This window comes from Pelobates fuscus, chromosome 11, assembly GCF_036172605.1.
Source record: "Pelobates fuscus isolate aPelFus1 chromosome 11, aPelFus1.pri, whole genome shotgun sequence".
Classification (NCBI taxonomy): Eukaryota; Metazoa; Chordata; class Amphibia; order Anura; family Pelobatidae; genus Pelobates; species Pelobates fuscus.
The window spans coordinates 21,146,808-21,157,703 of record NC_086327.1 but is presented as its reverse complement, the minus strand read 5'-3'; the positions used below and the strand labels follow the sequence as shown (position 1 = coordinate 21,157,703).

Genomic DNA, 10,896 nt, shown 5'->3' with positions numbered 1-10,896 from the left:
GGCACACTTGCCGATTTGCTAAAAATAACATTTAACACTTAAAATGCAGTAGCTTCATCTGTGACAGCTTTTCATATACAAGAGAGACATGTTCAGAATGGACTTATACAAACGTATTTATTTTCTCTTGCTAATGCATTGTTAGTAATATCACATGGAGAATTAACTTAACAAAAGCATCCTACGGAAGGCATAACAAAACAGCCTAGTAAAGAGTTGCAGAAGAGAGCGTACATTTGGAAGGTTTTCTGAAGGGTCGATGAGTTGGGAAAGTCTCTCATCCATTACCAGAACAGTATTCTTACCAGCATCAGAAGGAGTTTGGTGGAAGGAAAACCGTATATGTGTATTGCAGATCCTCTTTCACCACAATGATCCTTTGGAGAAGCAGTTCTGGGCTCACTGGAAGGCTATTCTTGGGTTGTCTGACCATCAAACTGCCCAGAAGTCAGTCTTGCCCTTTGTATCTCAGTCCACTCAATACAAGAGCAATTTGCTCTCCAAAATGATACTCCTGGCATATATGCCTCGCTGAGAGGGTAAAACAGTAAATTTAAGGTAACAGCCTTAACTATTTTTGTGAATTCATATATATATTATTTATTGAGGTCCTCATCCTCTAAAACGTCTTTGTGTATTGTAAAGCCACTGATGAGCAGCTTGAGATAATGGTCTATATTAAGCAGATATTATGGTTCCTCTGTCAATATGTTAATCCTCAGGTCCCAAGTGGAGTCAATTAAAGTTTATTAACCTTGGCTAAAATAATGGCAATATGGTTTGTCACCAAATGTAACAGTTTAACAGGCAGTGGGTAGCAGGAAGAGAGTATGTCGATGTGGTATTCTTGACCAGACAGGAGGAACTTAAAAACAAAGTCTAACATCCAGAGAGATAAGTCTGTTGGCTTATTCAGAGAGGAAACTTTCAAACATTAGTTTTTTTTTAAATTTATTTTAATAGCTATCGGTTGTCTCAGTCTTACATCTAGAGATAAACAGACCTTGGAGTATAACGATCTGTGAGGGTGGTCGGTTCTTGTAGTCGGGATTCCTAGACGCAGAGCATGGTTTCTGTGAATTACAGTCCCATCACGGAAAAGGAACGTGTTGCTAATTCTATAGGTTCAAAATTCGGTCAATGGAAGACAAAAGAAGTATTTAAATTAATATATAACAATCCATCACTAATGGTAAATATGCACAGTTGAAAATCTTGTGTTCTATCTATCTATATATAATATATATTTATTTTTATATACACAATTATCTTCCTTTATAGTTCAAAAACCTAACTTTATTGTGAATGTCTGCACTTTTCAGACAGCAAATAGCTGCTTTGATACACGCTGACACATTATTGCAAAAGACAGAATTTGGTCAGTCTGTTCCAGAGCAGAAAAATACAACAGCTATCATGGCATTATTATTATTATTTTTTTTAATTATAGCGAGGAGTGTGGTTTACTGCTGTGACCTTTTAGCAACGGGACAATAAGGCAACAAGGTACCTTACTGCAGAGGTAAAAGTAACCATGAACATATTACCCACAGCCTGGTTTACAACATCAAATAGGTGTCACACACGTTCTAAACGGATTAGCTTCTTCAAAAACTGTCCAACACCAACCACATGGCTATGGAAGTCTTTACCATGACAATATGAATGCTTCCAGTGGCTCACATATTTAATAAGCAAACAATGTCTTTTTTTTCCCCTTCTCTGATTTCTTACTAGTTTAAGTATGGTCAAAAGGAATGGGGGGAAAAAAGGCAGTCTTACGTTATGGTCAAGCATGACTCCTTTCTCTTACACCATTCTAATGCCTCGTTAGTCAGTGTCTGAGACCGACGCTCAATTATCATCACACTTCTTATTCTCATTCAAGTGTTAAAAGAAATGCCATCAAATGACTTTGATCCCAGTTGAACGGTTAATGTATATTTAAAAGGGAGAGAGCATGCATTCAACTGGTAGTAATGGCGACAGTTTCCTGACTATATCTACAGAAAGAGACCATATGAGACTCTGGCATATATCTGTGCTGTACCTAGTGCTTGCAATACTTTCTCAAGTATTAAAATTAGGGTGCACCCATGTACCTTCCTTAGAAGAATAGGATCTACAAAGTATATCAACCTAGAGTTTTCACCAGTAATTAGGTAATCTCCTAAAATGAATAACAGCAGATAAAAGAATACATTTCGAAAGTCTGAAATATGTATTCAGTATCATATACATCAAGGAGTAGAACTGCTGCCTTCAATCACCTATTGACTAAACTCTAATAAAGCTTGTAAACATCTTCCAAGTGGAATTTCTCAATCCATGCTACAGGGAAACCAGTTAGATGTTATGTAAATGTTTTTTTATGAGCCAATAGGAAACATTACTGCTGCTTTATAAAACAAATTATAAATCCCAGAATACTGGGAAGTGGTTTTATCAGAGTCCATGCAGATGTTCAAACAGCTACTAGATGCATACTTGCAAAAACAGAATATTCAAGGATATAATCTTTCAATCTAGGATAATAACTGCTTGATCCAAGGATAAATCTGACTGCCATTCTGGGGTCAAGAAGGATTTTTTTTCCTAGCTTGTTGCAAAATTGGAAGTGCTTCAAACTGGGTTTTTTTTTTTGCCTTCTTTTGGATCAACAGCAAAAAACAAATGTGAGGAAGGCTGAACTTGATGGACGCAAGTCTCTTTTCAGCTATGTAACTATGTAACTATGTTAGTCATAGCACTTCATGTCTGTCGCATTGTCTGCTCTTTAAATATCTAATCTGGTTGCCCTTCTCACACAGCAGCTAACCTATGAGGCAAATAGCATGTGATGTGACACACAGCATGTTCTAAGGCTACCAAATGCATTTTGTGGTTTGGCAAGCTAAACGTTTATCAGATATAGAGTATAACTTAAAACATAATACTGTACTATAACTTATACAACTGGGTTTATTGTAACAAAATTAAACTGAAGTTATTTTATAGTACACCGCTCTGAGGCACAATAAGATCAATCTTACTTTCTTTGGTCAAGATATAAGCGCTTTCAAATATAGTTAAAGGAACACTCTAGGGCTAGGCTCTCATTAAAGTGGTCTGAGTGCCACGTGACCCCCCTTTTTAACCCTGCAGGAACGGCAATGTTTACATTACAGGGTTAGCCTGCCCCTACTGGCTGTCTATATGAGCGATTTCTTAAAATAGCAGAGTAAAACTCTGCTATTTTAGTCAGATGGTCTCAGGAAACCATCTAATTGGCACAGCGCTTCCTATGGAAAAGCATTGGATTGGCTGAGATCATCAACACTGCTGATCTCGGCCAAAAAGGCAGAGCAACACAAGAGTGCGGCGAGAGCTGAAAAGTAAGTAAATCGCTTTTTTTTTTTTTTTAAAACCCTGGCAGAGTTGGCTCGGTAGGGCACTATAGCGTTAGGAATACATATTTGTACTCCTAACCTTATAGTGTTCCTTTAAATTTAAATCTTTCTTAGAAATGGATTCCAGCCTAACACGAACTGAAATGTAATAATAGGTGGTTCTATTAATAAAAGGGCTACTTTTTTTTACATGAATTTAGAGAATGTATAATGTACATCCCATGTTACCAACGTTTGCTATGTGAGCAGTGTCAATCTGGCATGTATCTGGTGCTGATACCAGCCCAACGGTGACCAAAGTTCAACCAACTGGTTGTCAGACATAACATTGACTGCCAGCTTTGTATTGCTATAAAGTCAGGACCACGGACCTACTTATGGTTCCTCAAAAGATCGTGTAGGAGACACTAAGTTTATCTACTAAACAGTAAATAATAAAATGTGGTCAGCAAGTTCTGATTTGGAAAAATATCTCCAATTTTCAACAAAGCTTGGCTATTTTTTTTTTAGCCTACATTTTACAGTTTAGTTTAATTGATTTAATAACCCACTAAGTCTCTCACAGCAGGTAGCAGTGGGTGACTACATGCTTCACACTGCAAGGTGTTAGCTGTGTACTAATTCAAATAATGACCATTTCTGGGAGGAATTGAATACAGTGGGATCTGTCCAGTAGGGCAAGTTTGACAGACAAAACTTGGATTCCTGTAGATTTTACAGGAAGGATCACAATGATCATTATGGAATGAGAATCCACTGTTCTCAATCTTATTTGTTTTTTGAATGAAAGTGTTAAACAACGATATTCATTTTAAATCCTTGACAGGACTTCTGCATTTAGAACGTCGGTGTGCAAAAAGCATTCTTTGGCAGGCCTCTATGCAATCAAATATGTCACGAATAGAGTTACAACGTTCTAAATGTGTTCTAAGAAAAGAACAAATTAGGAGACATAATTCCTCTTTAGCTATATTCCTACAAGCACATTTTTCATTGAACTATCTCCAACATGATATATACGCTAAATGTGTCAGACAGCAACAAAATATAACAAAATCATATGCAGCCCCCAAGGAATTGTAGCTATATTAAAGAATGATGGCATGTACCCTATTGAACTTAACATACAGAAACCAAAATGTTTGATTCAAAAGTATATATGTGCAAGGTTCTTCAAATTCCTACGATAATCTACAAAGATGAGCCCAACTGATGGAAATGTTGAGTATTTTCTGCAATCGAAGTTACTTAGAACTCCAAACGAACGGTCACACGATGGACTTTGCATGGTACTGCTCAGAATCCGATACAGAATAACTTTCAACCACCCAAGGAATGATCTGGGTAACTACAGATTTTTTTTATATCACTCAGAACCTCCAACTACATTATGGAAACTGATGAGTGATCCACAAAATATATTCGCAAATTGTACAAATATGGCCTTCAACGGGACCAAGGTAAAATGCTGCTTTGAAAAGGTCTTAAATATTTAATTTTGTACAATACCTGGATTCTATACTTGCTGTAATACTGTGTCAACTAGAATGCCTGATCCACATTTCCATATATTCAAAGACAACTTTAATCCATATTCTACGAATCTCTGCTTTCCAACTCTGTAGCTAGCATTTGAGCAATGATAAATCCCTTAAACACCCATATTAACTGCAACACATTCTGATCCACAGACCTTTTTGGAAACCACATCTTGGGTTCACCGAAAGGGGCAAAACAGCACAGATTGATTTTTTTACTTGGCTATTTTGACTGAAATTGTGCATTCTACATCAATTCTCCAAAGATCTCTGTTAAGAGAATAACCCCATTTGAGTCTCACCACAAATTTCTACATGGACACACGACCTTGGACAACAATACAATATAAACAGAAGAAACATTGGGGAAATTACTGTCAGTCATTAAAGTGCTATCAATGTGTCTACGCCACACAGAATAGGTCTCTTTATTAGGCGAAATATGACATTGATCCCCACAGGGGCCAAGGGAAATGTTGCCAAATTAAAAATGGCAATGAAATGTCTCAATGGAATTAACAAAATTCCCTACAATACTGTAATGAACATTTGAATTTTATCTGATAATTAAGTGCTTTCAAATCTGTGTAATAGGACTTATCCTTGATGTCATACTATGTTGATGCCTAAATACATGCTATCCCTCACTGCGGAGGCTGTAGCCATGCTAACAGGCTTTTATATTATATGTATTGTGTGGATATTAACTACAATCCATATGAAAAGAAATAAAAAAATATTTGTGCTAGATGGGTGTACAACGCAACTGGATTTATTCACCAAAACAGAAAATGTTGAGAATGGTCAAGGAAATTGCACATTTCTTTTAAAAATAGCCAAATTGTAAAATGTCTACAACTCCACTATAATGGCATAAAAGTCACAATCCCTTGTTAATTCTCCACAATTCCTCATCCCGTACATAACCTCAGAAGAGTTGAAATTCCTCCTACCTCCATTTTTCAGGAGAAATAATTTAAATATAGAGCTACACTATTGAGTCACCACGTTTTAGCCGCCGCTTCTGCGAAATTCTGCAGATTTGTACAGCTTTCGGCAGACTTCTCACAGACTCTGAGATTCTGCCAAGTTCTATGGTGTTGGCGTCAAGTGGACTTTGGTCAATTGTTGGACAATGACCAAGTCAGAAGTATATTTGGCACAACGCAGAGTTTATTGACCAGTCCCTTAAGAATTTTACAGCATCTTGGAGATGCAGCACTGCCAATTAACTGTTGGATATTGCAAAGGAACTTCACAGGCACCCCCACATATCCTCACCCCCAGACTTTTCTTCCTATGATAATTATAATATTGCTTTTCTTCTTAGGGTCACCTTGCTTGAGTCTAACATCTACTCTGTGCCCTATTTTCAGACATGTGCCACAGGATCCCTGTCTATTTCTCGTGCTGTATGTACACAGCTCCTCTCTCCTCTTCTCTACCTGAACTTCTGATGTCCATCATCTCCTGGCTCGGCTTCCAGCAATACTGGGCCCCAAGTTGGGGAGTGTCCCGCTTGGCGTGGAGTTTTTTGTGGACGGTGAGGTAACTCTGCTGAAGGAAACTCTCGCCACATTCTGAGCAACTGTACAGAGGCTGTTGATCGTGCGATCTCTGATGAGTGACTAAATTAGACATGAGGTTATAACGCCTTGGACACTCTGTGCACTTGTAGGTACGCTTGCCCCTAGGCATTAAACTTTTGTCCCTATTCCCCTCACTAGACTCACTTTTCCGTGGCCTGCCTCTTGCCTTGGGAGCTGCATAATCTGAACTTGGAATAGAATCCATAATACTGCCCTGCTCTGCGTGGCTCTTCAAGTGGTATAGTAAGTTTGATTGCTGTCTGAATCTCTTACCGCAGCACTGGCAGGCGTATGGCATCTCACCAGTGTGAGTGCGCAAATGGATCATCAGGCTAGTGCGTTGACTGAACTGACGGTTGCATTCATGGCAACGGTATGCCCGCTCTCCAGAATGGATCCGTTGATGAACCAGCAAATTGGATTGGTGAGTAAATACTTTGTCACATTCAGGACAGTGAAACTCCACTTTTGTATTCTCATTTGGAGGGGCAGGAGACATTTGGCTTTTTGAGTTTGAGTCCAAATGCATCCAAATAGGTGCATGCCCGGGTGTGGACTCCATATCAGATCCAATGCTGTTTTCCCCTCCAGACTCTATTCCTGAAAGTGTTGGAGAGTTTGGTAAGTGTTCTGTGGTGCACTTGAGGAGGCCTTGCACCGTATTGGTCTTAATGTGATAAAGCAGGTTGGACTGTTGACGGAAACGTCTCCTGCACTGCAAGCATGAATAGGGCATCTCCCCAGTATGGGTTCTTAGATGAACCATCAGACTTGTGCGTTGACTGAATTGCTTTCCACACTCTTGGCAGCGGTAGGTCTTGTCGCCTGAGTGTATACGCTCGTGGACTAAGAGATTCGATTTGTGATTAAATGTCTTAAAACAGCTTCTGCATTTGAAAGATCTGTCAGCTGATGGAGGAATGGCATCGGTCCCTGAATTGACACACGGAGTGGCAGGGGAAATTTCAGTCAGATTTACAGTCTGTGGAGGGTCAAACAGCTGCCCACTGTGGTTGATTTGGCTCCCATCTGTGAATGGAAAAAATGTCCAACGAGCTTGGCCAACAGTGGATGGTTGAAGCATCATCATGTCTGGCTGATTCTTGCCATTCTCCTGTTCTTTGTTTGTCTCTTTTCTCGGTTCTGGGGAAAGGTCATCTCGGAAAAGTTCCTGATGATTCCTGAGATGTTGGATCAAGTTTGACTGCTGTCTGAATCTTTTCTCACATTTCCAACACTGGTAAGGACGTTCACCAGTGTGAATACGCAAGTGGACGATCAGGTTTGACTTATTATTAAAACGTCTTGGGCACTTCCAACACTTGTGAATAGCTTTGCCCGTTAAAAGAGCCATCATAGGACCTTGTCCTTGACCTACCAAAGGGTTTTTTCTTGGCCTTCCTCTTCCCCTAATCTGGAAAGGACCCTTTGCAGGTACCTTCTCTGCAGTAATGCCTCCTATTCTTTGAAATCCAGTGCTATTTCCTGGCTGAGGAACGACATTTGACTCAGAGCCATTTGGAATGACTGGGACACTATTTCCCTCAGTACGTGGAGGGAACTTAAAGAGGGGCTGTGGAAACCCTTCAAGCTCATGTCGAGAAGACAGCATGTTCTCAGTGTATGTATGTGGAGGACCCCTATTGATGGGGTATTGGACCTGAATTTCTCTGCACTGCATTATACTATTTGGTTGTTCCATGTGAAGCTTTTGGTGAAGTAGGAGGCTGGAGGTAGTGGGAAACCATTTTGAGCACTGGTTACATTGGTAGGCCCTCACCTGGCCATCTTCTCCTCTCACTCCTCCAACACTGCCAATGTTTAAAAGTTGTGGATATTCTCCTCTGTCCACATACTGGCCCGATGGCCCAATCAGCTGACCAGACAGCTTCACTGTTTGCTTATTAGCACTGCCAGAGGGGACTTCTGCTTTCAAGTCAATTAGTCCTGCATGACTCTTCATGTGGTAGAGAAGATTGGATTGCTGACGGAAACTCTTTCCGCACTGCTGACAGGAGTATGGCATTTCTCCTGTGTGGCCACGCAGGTGAACCATCAAGCTGGTTCTTCTACTGAAATGTTTTCCACATTCTTGACATCTGTATGATCGATCCCCTGTGTGAATACGCTGATGAACCATGAGATTGGACTGATGGGTAAAGCGTTTGTAACAGTGGCCACATACATAGGGTCTTTTACAAGATGCAGGTTCTTCTTCTTTGCCACCTTTAAGAACAGTACCTTTTGTACCCCAAACCTCACTAGTGGATTCATTCCCTTCTGATATGAGATACATCAAAGGAAGTCCTGGAGCCCTGTTCTCTTCACTCCACTCTATTCCATCGAGCTCTTCTATTCTCTGGTGGCTCTTCATGTGATGGGTGAGATTGGATTGTTGTCGGAAGCTCTTGCTACACTTGTTGCAGCGGAATGGTGCCTCTCCTGTGTGAGTTCGAAGATGGACAGTGAGGCTTGTACGTTGGTTAAATTTTCTTCGACATACATGACATGAGAAAGGCTTCTCACCTGTATGTATACGCAGATGAGTAACCAGAGACGATTGTTTGCAGAAGATTTTGTCACACACGATGCATCGGTATCTACGCCATTCACATGCAGTCTCATCTTGCTGATCTGACTGCACCAGCTCATGTCCTATTCCTTGGAACTTATCTTGGTTGTGAGTTTCTTGATGCTGTAAAAGCTCAGAGAGATCCTGGAAAACAAAATTGCAGAATGAGCATTGGAACAGACCCCAATATCGTGGACCTGGTTGCTCTGAAGTGCCAATTTCTTTTCTTTTGTTTTCATCTATATTCCTTGATTGTGTGTCAACATTAGTCCAACCCTGAGGTCTAGTGAGCATCCCACTTTCTTTGTCTACTTTACCAAAACTTGTTGGCATTGGTGTTGCACCGTGCAAAACAGGTTGTGTATTGGAGTCTTCAGATATTCTTACTACGCGTGGTTCTGCAACACTCTGTTCCACAGTACTTGGTTCTGTGGTTCTTGGCTTCTCCAAAAGTGTTAAGGATGCTGGAGAGCTTTGACCAGCAGGGTATCCATATTGCACAGGTGCAGGACCAGGCTGGCAAACTGTTTCGGCTTCCAGCAATCGGTGTCCTGGTTTATCTCTCCAGCGGTTCTGGTGTTCATCAATGCTACTTAACATGAGTGGGGACTGTGAAGGTGTCTGACCTTCTGGCATCTTGCCAAGAAGAGGAACAAATGGTCTCACTTCGTCTGTCCTTATACCAGTCCAACATTCTGAAACTAAGCAGACAAAACAAATCCAGTGTAAGTGCCAATTTGATCTTTCAGGGAGATTTTCTATTTCTTTTTTGTAGGTTTTGTCTATAAAGAAATGCAAATCTGCTTTGTATCTACAGAGTTGTGAGATGTTGGGTAAATGTACAAAGGTTTCACAGCTACTGAGGTGATGGAAAGTGTTGAGTCTTTGGAAATGGTCTTATGGCTATATATTTCATGACGTGTGAAATGCTGGATCTATGAGAATTGTCTCACAGCTAGTATGTTTAGAGATGTTCCACTGCTCAATGTATTAGGAGATTTTGCATGATTGGAATGGGTCTACAAAACAGTTTTAAATCACTAAATCTGAAGAAATGTGTATTGTTGAGTCTATTGGAATAGTTCCACAGACAAATATTGAAAGACTGATAGATGTGGCATCTATGAGAATGGACTGTTCTCCTTAACAAGCTGAATAAATGTGGCAAGATATATCTTTTGAAAGGGTTTTGCAACTAAATATCTGATCAAATGTGGCAAATGTGAATCTATTCCAATCAAGATGTTTCATGATGATTACATCTGAACAGATTTGGAACATTGGGTCTACAACAGTTTGCAACTGAAAATATCTAAGAAGATGTGGATTATAAAGTTTATTATGTCTGATGGAATGTGGAATTTATCTTAAATCATATCTGAAGTGATTCATTATTAAATATCTCAGAAGATAGACCCTAGAGTCCACATTAATATTTTACAAATACATTTTTTTATTAGAAAGATATGATGTATACTACATTAGAATACTATACTGTAAAAGCTCAATATGGTTTGTACAATGGGTAAAACACTTTATTATTATTGTAATTAAGAGTTATTCCAATTTATCTCCTGGGATGTTTCGTTTAGGTCCATTTCTCGGTAGACATGCAGGAAGCTAGGAGAATTGTAGAAGTATCTCATAGCATAAGGATATACTGCTCATGGCAAAAATATGACTATGAGCCAGATATATAAAAGAGGTACAACCACCACTCACAGGGAGTAAAATGGACGAGTCATGTTTATAAATGGCCCTTCTTCGAGGTAAAAAGTATCTACCAAGTTCTGAAAGGAATGGAGACT

The 10,896-nt window shown here is 39.7% G+C and overlaps 1 protein-coding gene across 3 annotated transcripts in view; it reads right to left on the bottom strand.

Annotated features, from left to right (window-relative positions):
• Nucleotides 1-91: 91 nt before the first annotated feature.
• Nucleotides 92-10,896, bottom strand: part of LOC134577626 (zinc finger protein 845-like) — a 28,403-nt gene continuing 17,598 nt past the window's right edge. The window contains exons 5-6 of one of the 3 annotated variants that reach the window (XM_063436473.1): nt 6,373-9,789; nt 92-1,118 (exon numbers count right to left, since the gene is read on the bottom strand). In XM_063436473.1, the coding sequence (XP_063292543.1) occupies nt 1,081-1,118; nt 6,373-9,789 (3,455 nt within the window). In that variant the 3' untranslated portion in view covers nt 92-1,080. Of the gene's footprint in view, nt 1,119-4,036; nt 9,790-10,896 lie in introns of those variants that run through there. The other 2 variants (XM_063436474.1, XM_063436472.1) reach the window with 2 other exon arrangements.